Source organism: Callorhinus ursinus, unplaced genomic scaffold (genome assembly GCF_003265705.2).
Source record: "Callorhinus ursinus isolate GAN/ISIS: 27379988/994484 unplaced genomic scaffold, GSC_fseal_2.0 scaffold20, whole genome shotgun sequence".
Taxonomy (NCBI): domain Eukaryota; kingdom Metazoa; phylum Chordata; class Mammalia; order Carnivora; family Otariidae; genus Callorhinus; species Callorhinus ursinus.
In genome coordinates, this window is record NW_027397082.1 from 26,477,762 (window position 1) to 26,499,628 (window position 21,867).

At 36.4% G+C, this 21,867-nt stretch overlaps 1 protein-coding gene across 2 annotated transcripts in view; it reads right to left on the reverse strand.

Moving 5' to 3' along the window:
* BTAF1 (B-TFIID TATA-box binding protein associated factor 1) overlaps window positions 1–21,867 on the reverse strand; it is a 104,246-nt gene that overhangs the window by 65,671 nt on the left and 16,708 nt on the right. For both annotated transcript variants that reach the window (XM_073904452.1, XM_025880652.2), the window contains 10 exons: window positions 19,338–19,484; window positions 12,574–12,737; window positions 9,476–9,612; window positions 6,698–6,827; window positions 6,383–6,451; window positions 5,190–5,279; window positions 4,225–4,320; window positions 3,950–4,126; window positions 2,775–2,915; window positions 1,683–1,807 (listed from right to left, as the gene is read on the reverse strand). In XM_073904452.1, coding sequence (XP_073760553.1) covers window positions 1,683–1,807; window positions 2,775–2,915; window positions 3,950–4,126; window positions 4,225–4,320; window positions 5,190–5,279; window positions 6,383–6,451; window positions 6,698–6,827; window positions 9,476–9,612; window positions 12,574–12,737; window positions 19,338–19,464 — 1,256 coding nt within the window. In that variant the 5' untranslated portion in view covers window positions 19,465–19,484. The remainder of the gene's footprint in view (window positions 1–1,682; window positions 1,808–2,774; window positions 2,916–3,949; window positions 4,127–4,224; window positions 4,321–5,189; window positions 5,280–6,382; window positions 6,452–6,697; window positions 6,828–9,475; window positions 9,613–12,573; window positions 12,738–19,337; window positions 19,485–21,867) is intronic.

Sequence of the window (21,867 nt, forward strand, 5' to 3'; positions counted from 1 at the left end):
ATTTGCAGGTTTGTATGAACATCACTTCTTACATTTACTTACACATTTAGTAAATTTACTTATAAAATTGTAAATCAAATACATGCACACAGAGACCTAAAACAGACTTGATCTATGTAAAAGCATTATAACAAGGTCTTGGTAATAGTGTAATAACTGCTCATGCTCCCAATGACATGCTGCATTTCTTACATAAGCTGGAAAGTATCTGTCAAATATAATACATGAAGCAAATTTTCTAATAAGGCAACTTCGAACAAAATTTAAAACTACATTATTTCACGTTGAATTAACAGAATTTTCATTACTACTTTCATTTTCTTATATTATCTGGCTTTCCTGACACTACCTACTCAATGATTTTTTAAGTCCTAAGTCCTTTATCTAGAGCAGCTGTTAACAAATGCTCATGGTCCAAACCCATTCAACCCAGTTTTTTAAAAATAAAGTTTTACTGGAGCACAGCCATGTTCATTCCTTTATGTACTGTCTATGGCTGCTTTTGCACTACAATGGCATAGCTGAGTAGTTTTGACAATGATGACATGGCCCACAAAACCAAAACTACCACCATCTGGGCTTTCACAGAAAAAGTTTGCCAACCTCTGATTTGGGGTTAACTAAAAACTCTTGCATTCTGCAGCTTGAAAAGGGCTTTCACATAGATGAACTCATTTAATCCCTATAGCTTTTACTACTAATTGAAAAGTACCTGAAAATTAGGAAATACCATATATGCACTACCACTTTTTCTCTTCATTTGCTTTTATAGGCACTTACTCTGGTCTTTCAACTTGTAGGCCTGAATTTAACACTGAAGTACTTCCATCAGGGTCAGTATTATTTGAAACTTCTGTACATATTTTTAACACATCTATGATTTTCACTGGAAATAGACTCACAGAGCCAGAAATCATTTATAGTCATAATCATATGAATATTCACTAAACATCCTCACTAGGTTTAGTACTTAATTTTCTCATCTGTGGTTTTTAAAGTTGCGTATGAATTTTTTCTTCTGTATCTCCAAAGATACTATTAATAGAAAGAGTATTTTCAGTGGTAGTCTAAAAGGTAGGGAATATATTAATTAGCTGAACTTTATTTCAATTATCAGGACAGGAAAACAGGTGACACTTAAAAGTTTTGGTTTATGTCTTGGCCTCACTCAGTCTCTACCTCTGTACATTTTATTACACTATTATGTATTCCCTTCCTGATCAGTAAAATCATGGAAGTCAAGAGCAAGACCTGGAAGGAACATTACAAGAAAAAGTTCACAGAGGAGCAGATTTTAGGAAATGTAATGCTGATAATTCAATGATAATTCTATTAGCTAAATGTCTCTAAATAAAGCTGAAATTCTATATTCTGGGGCTAGAGATGAAGATAATACACAATGATTCTATTTCTGAAGTTAACTATCATAGGATGAACAAGATGAAGAATTACATAACCAAAGTAGCCCAAGGGTAAAGAATATGACCTTTTTAAGTTCCTTCCCCAAATGGGCTGGTGGTTAGAGAGTGAAGAAGAAAAGGCTGCTTGGAAATAGTACTCTTTGGCATCCTCAACTTACAGTGCTTTTCTTAAAGATACTACATTATTGTATTTTTAGGTTTCGTTATCTGGAAACGTATGTAAACACTTTTTACTTTACTCCACTAACTACAAATAATTACCTGCATTGTTGGACCTGAGGATAAGTTAATAAGGATGAAAGAAGAGTCATAATACTATTTGTTGAAGCTGTAAGATCATCTAGTTCCAGAAGAGCATCCCATAGTGTATTTATAATGAAAGGTACCTATAAGATCAGTTATTAAGAAAAGTTACTTATTTTACACAAAATATGCACAAGCCATGCCAGACTATAGCCACCACTGATTCAAAAACATACAATTCCCATGCCCTTGGGGAGTACCAGTTTTGAGCAAAATTGAGGAGACATTATTTGCGTTTAGTAATTCTCTACCCCTCTTTAAATGCCACTCAACTCTACTTTGGCACTTCCCTTTCTACCCAGGCTCATAACGGAAGGGAGAAATCAGGAATTAAGATAGCCAATACTGCATTTTATGCCAATACTCTATTTTAGGTAAAAAAACAAACTCTGAAAACAATACAGTATACACACATATCACCCTCTGTATAAAGTAATTTTGATATATTTAAAACAATACTAATCATCGTGAAAAGACAAATTTAGTTTTTGAGCTTTTAAGTAAATACTGCTTGCTGCACTTCCAAATACATGTGTTCTGGTTTTGATATAAAAAAGAAAGTCAGAAAGATCTTTAAAGAGGCCATTTCAAAAAATGAGGCCGGATTTAAAAAACCTAAAGCCAAAACCAAAATCAAAACAAAAAAAAACCCCATATATCTAAAAAGCAGGAGTGAAATAAAGAAGAAATGGTTGCTTTCTTCTCAAAGAAGTTCCCTATGTATATTCTGCACATGATGGGGAAGTAGATTAGTAGACTCTTCAAAGGATAATATATAATTGAAATTGCAACATCAGAGAACTATCATAAGAAAAATGGAGGATGGGGTGCCTGGCTGACTCAGGTGGTAGAGCATGCAACTCTCAATCTCAGGGTTGTAAGTTTGAGCCCTACGTTGGGTGTAGAGATTACTTAAAAATAAAATCTTAAAAAAAAGGGGGGGGAAGATGAAGGAGAAAAAAGTACTGAATTTTTTGAGTTTTTGCTAATACTCTATACCCCGAATGTAAACAAGCTCTATAGAAGAAAATGCAAAAATATTTAATTTACCTTCTGTGTCTGAAGATATACCAGGCTTTCTACCACGGGTACTAATGATGCTGCAGCAACAGCTCTGACATCATCATCAAGGTCCTGAAGTCCTTCAATTATTCTAGTTAAAACTTTAGGCAATAAAGTATTAATTACATCCTGTAAAACAGTACATCAAAATAGATTAACTTTCTGTAATTCAATTATTGTGCTTAAACATTTTTTATTAAATTTACCACATGAAAACGTAAATCCTAATCTTTTTTTTAAGTTACTTTAAGTACTCTCTACACCCAACGTGGGGCTCGAACTCACGATCCCGAGATCACAAGTCACACACTCTTCTGACTGAGCCAGCCAGGCACCCCATAAATCCCAATCTTTATTAAAAAGGAATCACATAGGGGCACCTGGGTAGCTCAGTCAGTAAGCATCTGCCTCTGGCCCAGGTCATGATCTCGGGGTCCTGGGATTGAGCCATGCATCAGGCTACCTGCTCAGCAGGGAGTCTGCTTCTCCCTCTGTCTCCCACTCATGCTCGCTCTCTCTCTCTCAAATAAATAAAATCTTAAAAAAAAAAAAGGAATCATATAAACAAAAAAAAATAACATCAATAGAAGCCTATGTGTAACTAATCCCATTTGAAAAAGACTGTAACAGTATCGAGTACTTTATTATATTATTCAATGTGGCTTAAAACATCAGAACATGTCTTCACTATGAACTCCCTGTGTGAACACACAGACACACACACACATACATACCACTGGTGCTAGAACCTCAACTTCTATTTCTTATTCAACACCAATGACAACCAAAAGGGGTGTGAGAGAAGAAGGCAGGAAAAGCCATCCTTTCCAGTTTCTAACTCCAATCTATTCTTCTTTCAATTTCCCCAAAAGAGCTAGCCCACAGGGGCTACTCCTAGGACCATACACTAGGAATCTCCCTGAGAACTGGTCTTGCTATGAAACAGGAACAGGTTTTCAAACCTAACAAACCATCTTTTGATTTGTACTTAAATTCTTATTAGCTCTACCTAGCTCTATGACACTACCTCAAGAAGGCAGATCTTGAAATACTGGCTTATCTGTAACACTAAGAATCTAGGGCCATTTCATATAATTAAAGAAAATAAACTAAGAGGGGAAAAAAAACTCTCCCATACATGCTTCAAAACCTTAAGTGTTTACCTGACGAACTGCCAAAGCATACTTTATTCCCAGCAGACCACCATGCCTAACTTCCCATTGTTCTTGTGTAAGTAAGTTAAGCAGCACATCCACAGTCTTATGAACTCCTGTTTCATTCATGTGTTTTAACACCACACCTAATGTCTGAGCACAAGTTTCACGAACTGGTGCCACAACCTACGAATGAGAAAGGAAGAAAACTCTTATTTACAAAAAAATTTATTCTGTGGAATTTGAAATTTGATTGGGCAAAGCCTCCTTTAGGTGATACTTACTTCATCAGAAACAAAGTCTCCAAATCTGTCTAATGCAAAAACACAAAGGAGTCTAATAACTAAGTCTTCCAACCACTCTTGATGCTGCTGAATCATCTGTTAAAACAATCATTTTTTAATTAACAGATCAAGATCATACTTCGCATTGGGGGCTGAGGAAACAGGTCCAAAATGAAAACTAAAATATTGGGACTATTTTAGCTGTAGGAGCAATATCCAAAATATAGCCCAGTCCCAATTACTACCTTTAAATTAACCACATCATGTTTGTTGATTGATTAGGTTCAAATATACCATGCCAAAATCTTTAAAATTCATGAATTCTATTATGTTACTTGCACTCCAAGAGAAATTAAGAAACTACTCAAAGTTGCTCTGATTTTAGGGGCGCCTGGTGGCTCAGTCATTGAGCGTCTGCCTTCAGCTCAGGTCATGACCCCAGGGTCCCAGGATTGAGCCCCGCATCAGGCTCCCTGCTCAGCGGGAAGCCTGCTTCTCCCTCTCCCCCTCCCCTTGCTTGTGTCCCCTCTCTCTCTGTGTCTCTGTCAAATAAATAAATAAAATCTTAAAAAAAAAAAAATTGCTCTGATTTCAATATCTGTCATGTATCTATTATCTAACCTATTACCAGTGTCTCATGCTACACCAATCATATTGCTTAATGACCTCCAAACTATCCTCTTATTATTCCTCTTCCTCTACTTTCCAATCCATTATATCCTGCTTACTCTTGCTTCTACATATTTTTCCACTCAATGTTTCTTTCCCATGAACTCATTCTTTCTGTTAATAAACAGACTTCTTCCTAACTTTTTACTTTTTTCCTCATATTCACCTTTCCATATTTCTTATTATTTATCTATTTATCATTTCTATGTCATGGCCCAAACTCTCTAACTTCCCTGTCTTGGGAAAAGAAGCCAACTACTGAAATTTGGTAATAACTGGTCCTTTACTACACTTACCTCTTCTAAAGTGCTATCTCCCATTTTACCACCACTTTTTCCATGAGCTTTAAGGATTTCCCTAAGACCAGTGCCTGCACCATGCCGAACCTAAAAACAAACAAGAAGCAAATGTCAGAGGCTAAATGCTTAAAAAACTGAGTTTAACTTTTCTTCAATATGAAAAAGGGATATTAAATTTTTAAGAAATCAGAATAAACTAAAGCGACACTTGAAAAGAATATGTTTCTCTTCTGCTATCCAAGAAAACTTACATATATTAATTTCACAATTTGGGTATGTGGAATTTTTCTAAAATCAAGCTAAGAAAACAATTATTCTAAAATCCTTCTGAGATATTAATCTATTTGGCTATCACTTCCCTACCCTTTATCTGCATTCAGCATTATCCTCAGCAAAAGAGAGGAAAAAATGTTGTTCTAAGTTCAACATCAATATTTTAGAAATATATATATTAAAACTAAGTTCCAAAGCTACCAGGGTAAATGTGAAAGGAAAATAATTCAACTGTCTCATGACTAATGCATCACCGTCACCCTGTGGCCTTCTGAAGTGTCATCTGGAAGGGAGGAAATGGGCCACTGACACTGCACCCACTTATTCAAGACTCAATTTAAATTAAGGCTTGAATAACTTTAAACAGAAGTACATCAAGGAGCAGAAATGCTAAAAGGTATTCCAAAGAAGTGCTTTTTAAATTACCCAGAAGCCAACCAATGTAGGACAGAATGCTTTGAGACCACCAACCCTCAACTTCAATTAGAGGAACTTCACTTTCATCTCTTTTACATATTGGAATCTGATCAAGATTTTCTTTGAAGAAATATTTCTGAGACTAAAAAGCTGGTTTGGAAACTACTGCTCTGAATCAAAATTGTCCACTTAAAAAGGAAGTTTTTACTATTTGGGCGAGATATGCAAGTCCTTATACTACAGCTAAAAGAAATGAAAAGAAGTGAACAATTCACTAAAGAAATATGACCAAAATGTGTATGAAAGGTGAAAATCAGTCTCAAGTTTTCTACTTAGAAGGTGACTGATATGAATTGCCCGGGTCAGTGGTTCTGAGAGGGACACAAGGGAAGAATAGGGACCCTAACAAAACAGACTGTGCTTGACATGACTCCCTTCATTAGCAAAAAAAAAAAAAAAAAAAAGTAGAACTGAGAGAAGCTGGAATGAAGAAATCTTACCTCCCAGGAGGGATTAAAAAGGTCATTGCAAAGTTCTTCGCAAAAGCTTTCTAAAGGCCATTCATTTGTCTGAATAAGAAAAACAGAATTACTACTAATTCAAAAGGTCTGTTTTATGCTAACAATTTAAGTAATTTAATAAAGTTTATTTATTTGTAGATCTAGTAATAGGCTTTAAAATTTTAAATAATTAAAATTTTTACTAATGAAGTAAAGATACTTCAAAGGATAGATTATTAAATACTATCTACTGACACATTAGTATAAAAAATTATAAACAATTTTAAAAGACACCTTAAGGCATTTCAACAGTACCTCTTCAATTAAGGAAGAACTGTCTGGAATATTATCAATTAAGACTTTGGAATCATTTGCAGGCTGATTAATAACAACATTTGCTATTTTTCGTCTCTTTTCTTCTGGTTCCCCATCAGTGCTATCATTGCTAAAAAATAAAAGGCACCATTTAGAAAAGTGAGTAAGGAATAATGTGAACCAAAAGAATGTAAGAGAATCCATCATTTGAACAAATGTTTTGCCATATTCTACTTATACAGTTTACTTAAAATTTCACTAACAAATAAGATTAACCACTTAAAAAGTTTTGAGTAAAATATATTCTCCTACCCTCACTGATGAATGTAAAATAGGTCCATAAATTCTTGCTTTCAAACTGAATCTCAAATCTAACAAGTCTTTTTTACTTCTTCTCTACAACCAGCTCTTCTCCTTTTTATTTTAAACTGTCTTGGTCTAACAACCTAAATCTGGCCCAGCAACCTTTACTAAGCTTTTGTACCCTGGAGGAAATGAACATACTGAGTAACATACTATAATCCTACTAGCTCTTGAAAAACATAGAGATAACTGACCAATGAAAAATGTGTCCAGAAAACTTGAGGAAATGTTATCTTATGACCAGAACAAAAATACTGAGGCTAGTCTAATAGTAAAGCATTACAGAAGATAAGGCAAATAAAACTACTTTATCCAGTATTAAAAGAAAGGACAATTAGCACACTTAAGGTATATACAGCATTATTCTCTATAAATATCCTCTCCATCTTAATAATATGATTTATTTGGCCAACCATTTTTTCTAAAGGTGATGAAAGAAATCTGACCCTCCTTAATACCATTTCTAATTATTCTTCCCCTAATTCACTCCCTATTATTCTTCCCCTAATTCTCTCCAATCTAGCCACACTGGTTGGTCACCGTATTGTCCTTGAACTTGTTAGGCATGTTTCTCCTTCCAGACATTTGCTCTTGCTGTTCCCTCTACTTGGAATGTCTTTTCCAAATATTCATAGGACTAGCATCCTCACTTCTTTCTGATCTTTAATGAAAAGTCACCTCTGTGAATCCCTCCCTGACCATCCTATCTAAAATTTCAAACTCCCCACAAAACATTCCACATGTTCCTTGTTTTATCGCCTTTGTGTTTCTTAACCCTTATCGTTAACATGATATATGCATATATATATACACACTATATTTACTTATTTATCTTCTTTTTTTAAAAGATTTCATTTTGGGGGCGCCTGGGTGGCTCAGTTGGTTAAGCATCTGCCTTCGCCTCAGGTCATGATCCCAGAGCCCTGGGACTGAGCCCTGTGTCAGGATCCCTGCTCAGTGGGGAGTCTGCTTCTCCCTCTCCCTCTGCCTCTCGCCCCGCCGCCCCCCCGCCCATGCTCTCTCTCTGAAATAAATTTCACCAAAAAAAAAAAAAAAAAAAAAAAAAAAAGATTTTATCTTTAAGTAATCTCTACACCTAACATGGGACTTGAACTTACAACCCCAAGATGGAGAGTTGCATGCTCTACTGACTGACCCAGCCAGGTGCCCCTCTTCCTCATTTATTTTTCCCTCTAGAATATAAGCTCCACAAAGGCAGAATTCTTATCTGTTTTATTCACCAATGCAACCTGAGGGCCTAAAACAGTACCTCACACTTAGAAGGTAGTCAATAAATATTTGTGGAACAAATGAATCATAAACTCTGAAAAATAAGGTCAACTATTTCAATATTCAAATATTTGGGTAAATGTGCTTATATGAATAAAGCCAATAGAAACTTATTAGATTACTATATACAATCCTAGTTGTTTGCTTAAAAAACCCTATAGTTTAATAAAGCTTAATAAAATTCTCATACTAAAAAAAAAAAAAACCCCACCAAACAAAAAAACTTAACCCCAAGTAAAAATGTATACTAAGTAGATGTTTATTATTTATTCCCTCTATGTGCCTAGTCTTTAAATAAATGTCGTGGACACTGACTTTTTACCTTTATATGATGGAAAAACAAAAGGTTCTGTCACCTGCAAAAAAAACTTTATTATAAGTTCTCATGCATTTAATTTATCCTTTACTCAAACACTTCTAGACCACCACTAAAGATCCTGATTCAATACAGCTAAGTGGGGCATGAAATTCTGTATTTTACTACATCCCTCAAAGTGCTTCTGAAGGTTGTTTTGAACCACTCTTAGAAATGCTGTTCCAAACCATACACAGATACCACTTTTATTATTTCATTAAGAACAGGAGGACAGTGATTTTGTCCAGAGTTTTTCCTACAACAAAATTAGGTAAACAAACCTGCACCATTACCTGCTATTTGGCTTAGCCCCCAGGCTGGAAAACAGATGATGTTAACACTGGGACAGTTCTATACTCTTGCAGTTTTCTTAACTTGTGGCCCTTAGACCATCTCTCTGACTTCACTGTACTACCCTCACTTCTGTCTACTCATCCTAGACATACTGCCTTTCTGTTTCTTGAATAGTCTATGATTAAGGCATTTACACTTGTTCTCTCCACCTGGAATGCACTTCCCTTGGAAGATCTTCAGCCTTCATCCAAAGGTCATAATTAGTAAGAAAAAAAATCTGCATGTGTAAATTATTCTGGGGAAGCTGTCCTAGTTCCTAGTAATAGTAAATAATCTCTGACAATTGAGCAAGACAATCCAAATGGTATTCCACAGCCAAAGACAATGTCAGCAAGTGTTTTTAAAAATCAAGCAGACACAGATTTAAGCTATAAAGCATCATTATTTTAAATGAATAAGCAAAAAAAGATTACTACCTCTTCTCATTAGTTTCCACTGCATCCCTGGATCTCTGTTTTGCAAATAACTTGGCCATTCTTTTAGCTTTGTTCTTTTGTCTATTGCTCATTCCTGCTCGAAATTCTGAGTCAATCAATTCAGCTGCCTGGAGAGTCTAAAAGAATAAAAGAATGCTGTTTTAACTTTTGAAGTTAAAATAAATACCCATAGTCTTAGCCTCAGAAGAGGACTATGTCTATTAATTTCACTATATCCAAACTGACCACATTTTGACATCATGCTATTCTGTTGTATGGCTCTACCATAATTTCACTCTCTTCTTCCTTTTTCCCTATTCTTCCAATTCCCAAAAGATGCTTGTGTTTCTTAATTTTTATTATCACAGATGTGGCACAAATGTATGATCATAACCCATAGAGAGGGTTTTGAAAAGGTGATACTTCAAAACAGCTACAGTAATAAAGAAGATGCAGTATATAGCTACAATGGAATATTACTAAGCCATAAAAAATGGAACCTTGCCATTTGCAATAACATGGTTGGATCTAGAGAGGATAATGCTAAGCAAAATAAGTGAGAGAAAGACAAATACCATATGATTTCACTCATAATTGGAATTTAAAAAACAAATGAACAAAATAAAAAATGAAAGAGACAAACCAAAAAACAGACTATTAACTGTAGAGAACAAACTGATGGTTACCAGAGGGGAGGTGGATGGAAGTATGGGTGAAATAGGTGAAGGAGATTAAGAGTACACTTATTTGATGAGCTCTGAATAATGTATAGAATTGTTGAATCAATATATTGTACACCCAAAACTAATATAACACTGTATGTTAGGGTGCCTGGGTGGCTCAGTTGGTTAAGCAACTGCCTTCGGCTCAGGTCATGATCCTGGAGTCCCTGGATCGAGTCCCGCATCAGGCTCCCTGCTCGGCAGAGAGTCTGCTTCTCCCTCTGACCCTCCCCCCTCTCATGTGCTCTCTCTCTCTCTCTCTCTCTCTCTCATTCTCTCTGTCTCAAATAAATAAATAAAATCTTAAAAAAAAAACACTATATGTTAACTCTACCGGATTTAAAATAAAAAACAAAACCAAAAAAATTAATAAATAACCATAATACCACCTAAAAGTTATAATAAGAACATCAATAAAAGAAACTAATAATCTGTTGAAAATACTGAAAATTACAGCCATAAGTGATCTAGCATCCTATAGTCAACTTAGCCCATATTGCTCCTTCCCTCTTAAGCAGTCACTGTCTACTGTTTTTTGCTTTTATGTTTTTTGGGTTTTCTTTTAAAGATTTATATATTCACTTAAGAGAGAGAGAGAGAGGGAGAGTGCACGTGTGCACACGCACACACAGAGAAGGAGAGGGAGAGAGAAACTCTGTGGACTCCTTGCTGAGCTCAGAGCCCAACACCAGGCTCAATCTCACCATCCTGAGATCATGACCTGAGCAGAAACCAAGAATGAGACACTCAACTGACTGTGTCACCCAGGGGCCCCGTCTACTGTTTTTGCTCTTTTCTGAAACTCATGACATTATAAAGGCTGTGAGGTAGAAATGCTTTGAACTCAAGCCTAAAAATCCTTTCTGCTCTCAACTAATTAAGATTCAACTGAAATTCACACTTTGACAACCAATCAGGGTCACTCATATGGATGCCCTACTATAGTCCTGGTCCAGGGACCACTAGCATAAATACAAGCAGTGATGAACCTAGGGCAACAAGTAACATTAAACAACTCCTACCATAGGTCCATGACATATAAGGCCAACCCAACTTGAATCCTGCAAATCTCAAACTGGCTGTTGCCCATCCCATATACAATTATTCTGTCTATAGCCCATGTTCTCTAATATCCCTGGCCCACCTTTTTTCTTCTATCCTACACAATTACCGCACTGTGATCACATTACATTTTTATTCACCTTTATTCTATTTTCTTCTCTATTTTTTATTTACACCTATGCTTTCCTTTGTACCCCATTTCTTTCTATTCCTTCCTGATGTCATTGTATCTTCTGCCTCTTTGTACTCTTTCTTCCTCTGGAATGTTCCAACTGTTTTCTTGTCTGCAAAAGTTACTCATCAACACATACTCCCTTAACCCTAAAAAACAGTTTGCAAATTCTGATAGTTTAGAGAACAACTAGTATAAAGGCAAAAGAAAAGGCCAAAAGAAAGAGAAGGTAAGTGTTTCATGACTACAAAGCAGGAATTCTTAACAAGGACCAGGAAACCCTACAAGATACTACAGGGGCAAGAGAAAAGAATACCAAACCCCTTGAATGGTAATATTTCACTCGCATGTGAATTTTTCTGAGGAGAGAGCCACAGCTTTTACTGGAGTTTAAATAGTTTGGGACATTAAAAAAAAAAAAAAAAGGCATAACAGCATGTAGGCATCCAATGGGAATTGGATTAGAGAAAAGGGAGGAAAACAGCAAATTATGGTACACCCAATACAACAAAAGCGCATGAAGCTATCAAAAAATATACAATCTGTATATATTGATATGTTCAGCTATATGAAATGGGAAAAGGTAAATATGGCTTAAAAAGACACAAATACTCGTGTATATATGTACAAGTTAAAGGGTTGTCTGTGGGGCATGGGGACATGGGTGTCCATCAATTATTGAAAACTTCTTTTACTTCATATTGTATACCTTTTTGCACTGTTTGAAAGTGTTCTTGTTATCAGGTCTGTTACTTTCTCAAATAAAAGAATAAGTCATAGCTCTAAAGATTTTTAGTATTATCACACTAGCCCTTACTATCCTCCAGTCTCTCAAGCATTTACTTTTTTTTTTCCACTAAAAAACAAGGAAAAAGCAACTAGGAGCTCTCAACAGCAGTGGCTCCTAAAAAGTCCCCTACAGCTTTTATCTAACAGTCAATCCTGAGTCTACAAGGTAGGCTGAACTTTGTCTCTTAAGAATCTGTTGTTAGAAATCCATTTATGAAGACACTAAATTACGGTGGCACAAGCGGTAATGAGCATAATTAAGAACAGCATTTTTTTAATTGCAATCACATGGCAAAATGAGGCAAAACCTTTGTATTATTACTTGCAATCAAACAACCAAAGATTTTACCTACAGGTTGTTTGTTTACAAGGGCTGCTGAAGTCGGGGTATAATCCAAATCTTCATCATTGAAGAGTTCTTCAGTACTCATTCCAATGGCCTCTCCCATATTAAGACCAAGTTTCTTCTGTAATAGTTTCCGTTGTCGTGCTATCCTCTCTTTAGGATCCACTTCACCTTTAAACACAAAAGAAATATATTTCCTCCAAATCAGGTAAGAAGTTTTCTAATAAATGAAGATCAAACCTGATTAAAAATTTTAATTATTAAAATTACAACAACAAACCATACTCACAATCTCTGTGAGTCCTAACTATGATTAAAAAAGTGTTCTAGAGGCACCTGGGTGGCTCAGTCGTTAAGCATCTGCCTTCAGCTCAGGTCATGATCCCAGGATCCTGGGATCGAGTCCCGCATTGGGCTCCCTGCTTGGCGGGAAGCCTGCTTCTCCCTCTCCCACTCCCCCTGCTTGTGTTCCCTCTCTCTCTGTGTCTCTGTCAAATAAATAAAATCTTAAAAAAAAAAAAAAATAGTGTTCTAGCTAACAAAACACTCTAGGACTTTTCATTGAGATTCCCCCATTGCTCTACTGTTAATTATCAAATATATATAAAATGAGATCCACTCCTGTGGAAATAAACCATGTTATTTATTTACTTTTCTTAAATAAGCTCCACGCCCAATGTGACTTTCTTTCTTTTGTGTAAGTGAACTGAAATCATGCCTTCAATCAAAACAACCTGGGGTTTTCACTTCCCCAAAATGGGAACTCGACGCTGAGGAGCTACCTGCCAACTCCATGTGAGTAGTTTATGCATTTTCATTCAGCAGGTCATAATCTGCATGTTCTTAATTTAATATACCACCTATGGACCCCCCAACACAGCAAGGATGCGGAGAAACTGGAAACCTTGTGCACTGCTTGTGTGAATGTAAAATGGTATACACACTATGGAAAACAGTATGGCAGTTCCTAAAAAATTAAAAATAGAAATACAATGTGATCCAGTATTTCCTCTTCTGGGTATATAACCAAAAGAACTAAAGGCAGGAATTCAAAAAGATATCTGTATACCCATGTTCATAGATAGCAGCATTATTTACAATAACCAAAAAGTAGAAGCAACCCAAGTATCTACTGATGGATGAATAAACAAAATGTGGTACCCAAGTATCTACTGATGGATGAATAAACAAAATGTGGTATAAATACACACTGGAATAATATTCAGCCTTAAAAAGGAAGGAAATTCTGGGGCACCTGGGTGGCTCAGTTGGTTAGGCGACTGCCTTCGGGTCAGGTCATGATCCTGGAGTCCCGGGATCGAGTCCCGCATCGGGCTCCCTGCTCAAGTGGGCAGTCTGCTTCTCCCTCTGACCCTCCCCCCTCTCACATGCTCTCTCTCTCTCTCATTCTAATAGGTAAAATCTTTAAAAAAAAAAAAAAAGGAAGGAAGGAAATTCTGACATAGACTATGACATAGATGAACGCTGAGGAGATTATGTTAAGTGAAACAAGCCAATCACAAAAGGACAAATACTGTTATGACTCTACTTATATGAAGTACCTAGAGTAGTCAAATTCATAAAGACAGAAAGTAGAATGGTGGTTGCCCGGGGCTGGAGGGAGTGAGGAATGGGAACTGTTTAATGGGTACAGTAATTCCCACTCACCTGTGGTTGTCAGTTACCACGGTGTATGGTTTCAGTTACCCCCAGTCAACAACAGTCCAGAGGCAGATGATCCTGCTTTGGACATATTGTCAGAAGGTCAACAGCAGCCTAACACTACATCACAATGCCTATGTCATTCACCTTACTTCATCTCATCACCTAGGCATTTTATCATCTTACATCAGCACAAGAAGGGTGAGTACATTACAGTAAGATATTTCAAGAGAGATTTATATAATTTTTATTAAAATATATTGTTATATAATAGTTCTGTTTTATTATTGTTGTCAGTCTCTTACTGTGCCTAATTTATAAACTAAACTTTATCATAGTTCTGTATGTACAGGAAAAAAGAGTATATATATGGTTTGGTTCTACTACCTACAGTTTCAGGCTTGAAATATATCCTTTGTGGAGAAAGGGGACTACTATATAAAGTTTCAGTTCTGCAACATGAAGAGTCCTGGAGACTGGCTTATAACAATGTAAATGTACTTAATATTGCTGAACTATACACATAAAAAAATAGTTAAGATGTAAATTTTATGTTATCTACACTCTACCACAATTAAAAAACTGATACATCCAGTAATAAAAACTATTTAGGGAAACAAAATAAGTACTGATATATATTACAGGGTGTATAAACCTTGGAAACACTCTAAGAAGTCAGTCACAAAAGATCATATATTAGATAATTCCATTTATAAGAACTGTCCAGAATAGGCAGAGACAGAAAGATGCTTACAGCATGGAAGGGAAGGGAAGAAGTAAGGCGTAGGAGGTTGGAAGCTAAAGGTTATAGGGTTTCTTCTTGAGATAAGGAAAATACTCTAAAACTGACTGCCTATATCTGTGAATTGTACACTTTAAAAATGGGTGAACTGTATGGTATGTGAATTTTATCTCAATAAAGGTATTTAAAAATTTAAGACTGCTCTACCTGGAGGGAAAAACACGAGGCATCCAAAAGTGAAGACTGCTGGATCACAAGTCCATGACACTTACACAGAACCCAAAATCAGTCCTCTCATTCCAGGGAAAGCCCTATTGGGGAAAACAACCTATACAACTGCAAAGGAAAATCAGACTAGCACCTATACTAATCATGTATGTGTCCTTCATGTATAAGGAAACAAACACAAATAAACAGACACGAAAAGAAAATCTAATTAGAGAATTTTTAATGAGCACTAATCAGCATACTGTGACTTAACAGCATTAAAATCTGAGTTGCCCAAAAACTGGGGTTCCTAATCTTGGTTATGTATCAGTCACCCATAGAGTTTTTTTCTTTTAAATACAACATCCTGGACTTCCAGCTCTATTACAAAGCTGTCATCATCAAGACAGTATGGTACTGGCACAGAAACAGACACATAGATCAATGGAACAGAATAGAGAGCCCAGAAATGGACCCTCAACTCTATGGTCAACTAACGTTTGACAAGACAAGAAAGAATATCCAATGGAAAAAAGACAGTCTCTTCAACAAATGGTGTTGGGAAAATTGGACAGCCACATGCAGAAGAATGAAACTAGACCATTTCCTTACACCATAAACAAAAATAGACTCAAAATGGATGAAAGACTTCAATGTGAGACAGGAATCCATCAAAATCCTAGAGGAGAACACAGGCAGCAACCTCCTTGACCTCAGCTACAGCCACTTCTTGCTAGACACAACTCCAAAGGCAAAAGCAAAAATGAACTACTGGGACTTCATCAGGATAAACAGGTTCTTCAGAGCAACGGAAACAGTCAACAAAACTAAAAGGCAACCTACAGAATGGGAGAAGACATTCACAAATGACATATCAGATAAAGGGCTAGTATCCAAGATCTATAAAGAACTTAACACACTCAACACCCAAAAAAAACCAAAAGAATCCAGTGAAGAAGTGGGCAGAAGACATTAACAGACATATTCTCCAAAAACATACAAATGGCCAAGAGACACATGAAAAAATGCTCCACATCACTCGGCATCAGGGAAATACAAATCAAAATCACAATAAGATATCACCTCACACTGGTGAGAATGGCTAAAATTAACAAGTCAGGAAACAAAAGATGTTGGTGAGGATGCAGAGAAAAGGGAACCCTCTTCCACTGTTGGTGGGAATGCAAGCTGATGCAGCCAGTCTGGAAAACAGTATGGAGGTTCCTCAAAAAGTTGAAAATAGAGCTACTCTACAACTCAGCAATTGCACTATACTGAGTATTTATCCCAAAGATACAAATGTAGTGACCCAAAGGGGCACCTGCACCCCAATGTTTATAGCAGCAATGTCCACAAAAGCCAAACTATGGAAAGAGCCCAGATGTCCATCGACAGATGAATGGATAAAGATGTGGTGTACATAAATGGATTATTATGCAGCCATCAAAAAATTGAAATCTTGCCATTTGCAATGACATGGATGGAACTAGAGAGTATTATGCTAAGCAAAATAAGTCAATCAGAGAAAGACAATTATCATAGAATCTCACTGCTTTGTGGAATTTAAGAAACAAGGCAGAAGATCATAGGGGAAGAGAGGAAAAAATGAAACAAGACGAAACCAGAGAGGGAGACAAACCACAAGAGACTCTTAATCTCAGGAATCAAACTGGGGTTTGCTGGAGGGGAGGGGGGGAGGGGGATGCGGTGGCTGGGTGATGGACATTGGGGAGGGTATGTGTTGTGGTGAAAGCTGTGTATTGTGTAAGACTGATGAATCACAGACCTGTACCCCCAAAACAAATAATATATGTTAATAAAAAAAAATATGGAAAGAGCCCAGATGTCCTTCAATTGATGAATGGATAAAGATGTGGTACATATACAATGGAGTATTACTCACCCATCAAAAAGAATGAAATCTTGCCATTTGCAATGACATGGATGGAACTAGAGGGTATTATGCTAAGCGAAATAAGTTAGTCAGAGAAAGACAAATCCCGTTATGTTTTCACTTACAATGTGGAATTTAAGCAGCAAAACAGATGAACATAGAAGGAAAGGAAAAATAAAATAAAAAGAGAGGGAGACAAACCACAAGAAACTCTTAACTACAGGAAACAAACTGAGGGTTGCTGGAAGGGAGGTGGGTGGGCGGATGGGGTAACTGGGTGATGGGCATTAAGGAAGGCACTTGATATAATGAGCACTGGGTGACGAATCACTAAATTCTACCCCTGAAACTAATAATATACTATATGTTAACTGAATTTAAACTAAAAAAATTTAAAAATTAAAATAAAAACAAATACAGGCGCCTGGGTGGCTCAGTTGGTTAAGCAGCTGCCTTCGACTCAGGTCATGATCTCAGGGTCCTGGGATCGAGCCCACATCGGGCTCCCTGCTCAACAGAGAGCCTGCTTCTCCCTCTCCCTCTGCCTGCTGCTCTGCCTAATTGTGCTCTCTATCTCTCTGTCAAAATAATAAATAAATCTTTAAAAAATAAAAATAAAAATAAATAGGGGCATCTGGGTGGCTCAGTTGTTAGATGTCTGCCTTTGGCTCAGGTCATGATCCCAGGGTCCTGGGATCAAGCCCTGCATCGGGCTCCCTGCTCAGTGGGAAGCCTGCTTCTCCCTCTCCCTCTCCCCCTACCTGTGTTCCCTCTCTTGCTGTCTCTCTCTGTCAAATAAATAAAAAAAATAATCTTTAAAAAAATAAATAAATAAAAATAAAAATAAATACAATGTCCTAGAACTATCCACAGATCTATTAAATCTGAATCTCGAGGATAAGACCCAAATACAGATATTTTTTTTAAGTGACAATGGCGACACTGACTTTTACTCCTGGACAAGGGCCAATGATCTCTGATATGAGTACAATAGTAAAATTAGTAAACTTACTGTTTAGAGAGAACTTTTTTCAAATCATAAAGTTTTTTAAATGACTTCTACCTCCCTTATTAGAAAAACTATGCTTTTCTGGAACTTAACCAAATCCTCCTCTTAATTCTCTCCAAAAATAGTTAAAGTACAATTGACCCTTAGACAACATGGGGATTAGGGACACCAACTCCCAAGCAGTTGAAAATCTGTGTATAACTTTGACCCCCCCAAACTTAACTACTAATAGCGTCCTGTTGATCAAAAGCCTTACCAGTAACATAAACAGTCAATTAACACGTATTTGTACATGTATTATATACTATATTCTTAGAATAAACTAAGCTAGAGAAAACATTAAGAAAATCATAAGGAAAATACATTTACAGTACCATACTGTATTTATTGAAAAAATTTTGCATATAAGGGGACTTGCACATTTCAACAACCTATGCTGTTCTGAGGTTAACCAGAAATCTTTCAATAGAAACCATATTTAAGCAAGAGTAAATGGGTGTTTGACATTTTTTTTAAAGATGAACAAGTGATCATTTCATTAACTTAGCTAGATAGATATGCTTTGAGTAATGATTAATTTTATTAGTAACAAAAACTGTTCTGTTTTGGTTTTAGTCAAAAGAGCAACTTACTTACAGAAACCCATTAAAAACATCAAGGTTTTTTCCACTCAAGGCATCAATCTTGAATGGCCAAACACTTTTTTTTATATCCAGATGGATTCCCTAAGTTTGAAGACAGTGGGACGATTTCCTATCCAAGATTTATTTTTTTCATTTTTAGTGTTTGTTTTGGTCACCAGCATGAGATCCAATTATTTAAATTTTTTAAACACATGATAAAAAGAAAGCTGTCATAAAGCCTCTCAAATGTCCAGAATTATGAAAATAGTATCACAAACTGTACCAATCCTGGCTTTTAAAATCTATTCAACCAAGGTTCATGGGGTACACTTTATAATTTCTCTATTACATAATAAAAAGCCTGCTGAAATACTAATATGTATCTATTAACAATGTATATAGATATGGTACATATTCACTTAAAAGGAGGAAAATATTCATATGGTATATTTTTAGACCAAATACTTTTGGTTACCTTCTCCACCCACAATGCCTCCCCTTCCCCAACTGCATACTTCAATTTGCATTTTGTAACATCTATTAAGATTTTGCATGACTGATATGTAGCATACCAAGTGATAATTTAGCCTGAACACAAACATTTCAGACTTTCTTCTATAGGACTACTACATACCTGATTTTTCATCTTGTACTTCAAATTCTGCACCAGCAGATCCCAAAAGTGATGCCCCATGCTGTAACAATCTACATATATCAAATCTGTCAAAATTCAATCGATCTGTAGTAGGTGAATCTTCCATAGCACTTTCTGAAGTAGATTCTAAATGAGGTTGAAAAATACTTAATTTGATCATAAAGCCAAAGTGTAGAATGAAAGAAAACAGCATTACTGGGGGTGGTAGTATAACATTTTAAGAAAAATAAAAGGCAGAGGAAGTAGAAAAGCTATTGTGGATTTATTTATGATCAGCTCTTATTTATGAATAAACTATTTAGATGGTGGCTCCCCTTGTACAAACTATCAGAATGTCAGTGGGTGTATGTATAGCTGTTTTTCACTAAAAAGGCATATTATTATATGAAGAAATGCATCCCATATTGAAATATGTATGTCAAATACCATATTGTATCGGGACACCTGGGTGGCTCAGTCGCTTAAGCATCTGCCTTCAGCTTAAGTCACGATCCCAGGGTCCTGGAATCAAGTCCCGCATTGGGCTCCTTGCTCAGTGGGGAGCCTGCTTCTCCCTCTGCTGCTGCTCCCCCTGCTTGTGCACATGCTCTCTCTCTCTCTCTGACAAATAAAATCTTTAAAAATGTGTGTGTGTGTGTGTGTGTGTGTGTGTGTGTGTGTGTGTATTGTCTCCATTTACTGTTTAACTGTTTGAAAACACTACCAAGGTAACAGCCTGAGTTCATCATAGTGCTCATTTGGAAAACAAACATATTTAGAGAATATATTCATATATAAGCTAATAAGCATCATTCGTCCCTATACCTAAGGAATATCTATGACACAAAGCAACTCTTCATTCAATAGGACTCCTCATAATATGAGCAAATTATAATCTCCTGATAAATTGCTAAAATTATATATCTGAGGCCTAAAAGCATCATAAAATGTTTTGTATTCCTCCTCAAAAAAGTTATGCCATTATAAATTTTTAAACATATTTTAATTGTTCACTGACTTTAAATACTTTGTTTAGCTAGTACTTGCATATATTTATTAAACTAAAGTATAATTATTTTAAGTTTTCCAATGATGACAAGCAACCTTACCATAAATTTTAATGCTGGTGTAACTAATTTAATGTTTTGTAAAAAGAATCTGAGTTCTAACAACTCTATATACCAAAATAAGCAGGGAAAACAAGCTAAAAAAGAAAAGGCTCCTTTCTAAAACAAGTTATAACTTCTTCTGGTTACATATTTCATTTGATGAGAGAGGACAAATTAATACAGTCTCTCAACATAATAGGTGCCAGATAATTAAAGCAAAAATTTTAGACAAGCTAAAATGTATTTAAGTGAGGTTATCAAAGTGACTTGAAAATGAAATCAGGTTGCACCACATTAAATTTTCATTTAAGGGACGCCTGAGTGGCTCAGTCGGTTAAGTATCTGCCTTCAGCTCAGGTCATGATCCCAGGGTCCTGGGATCAAGTCCCACATCGGGCTCCCTGCTCGGCGGGGAGCCTGCTTCTCCCTCTGACTGATGCTCCCCCTACTTGTGCTCCCCCCTTTCTCTCTCTCTGACAAATAAATGAAATCTTTAAAAAAGAATTTCACTTAAAAGTGTATACCTTTACAAATTTTTAAAAGCATATGCTCGTTCTTAAATATTGTTGCAAGCAGTCAGAAAAATAATTTTTACTACAAGACATCTAAAGGACACATTAGAAACTAAAGACCCCTCTAAATATCCATACATTATTGTGCTTAAATTTAGAAAATAATTACACTATTCCCCCAGCAACAAGAAAAAACACTGCTTCAAATACCTAACGCTGCATTATTTAGTTTCTTTTTTTAGGGCATAAATTCCTGAGGGAAGCAATAATCTCTTTAAGTCAAGCATACTGTACAGTTAATAATTTTAAAAATATACATGAAAACATAGTTTATCTAGTAGTTTTTTAAAAGTATGGTGAAAGAGGCGCCTGGGTGGCTCAGTCGCCTGTCTACCTTCAGCTCGGGTCATGATCTCAGGGTCCTGGGATTGAGCCCCACATCCGGCTCCGCACTCAGCAGGGAGTCTGCCTCTCCCTCTCCCTCTGCCCCTCCCCACCCTCAAGAATGTGTGTGCGCAAAAGCTGTCTCAAAGAAATAAAATCTTTTTTTTTTAAAGATTTTATTTATTTATTTGAGAGACAGAGTGAAAGAGAGAGAGAGCACAAGAGGGGGGAGCGGGAGAGGGAGAAGCAGACTCCCCGCCGAGCAGGGAGCCCGATGCGGGACTCGATCCCGGGACTCCAGGATCATGACCTGAGCTGAAGGCAGTCGCTTAACCAACTGAGCCACCCAGGCGCCCTCAAATAAATAAAAAAAAAAGTATGGTGAAAATCACCTTATTCATTGTCATTTCCTGACAAAGCTGTACCTGAGAATTAAGCCTTTAAATTAAAATTGAAATTATTAAAATATAAAACGTATAGTTAATTCTACAGGTAGGTTGTTACTGCAAACTACTTTTACCACTT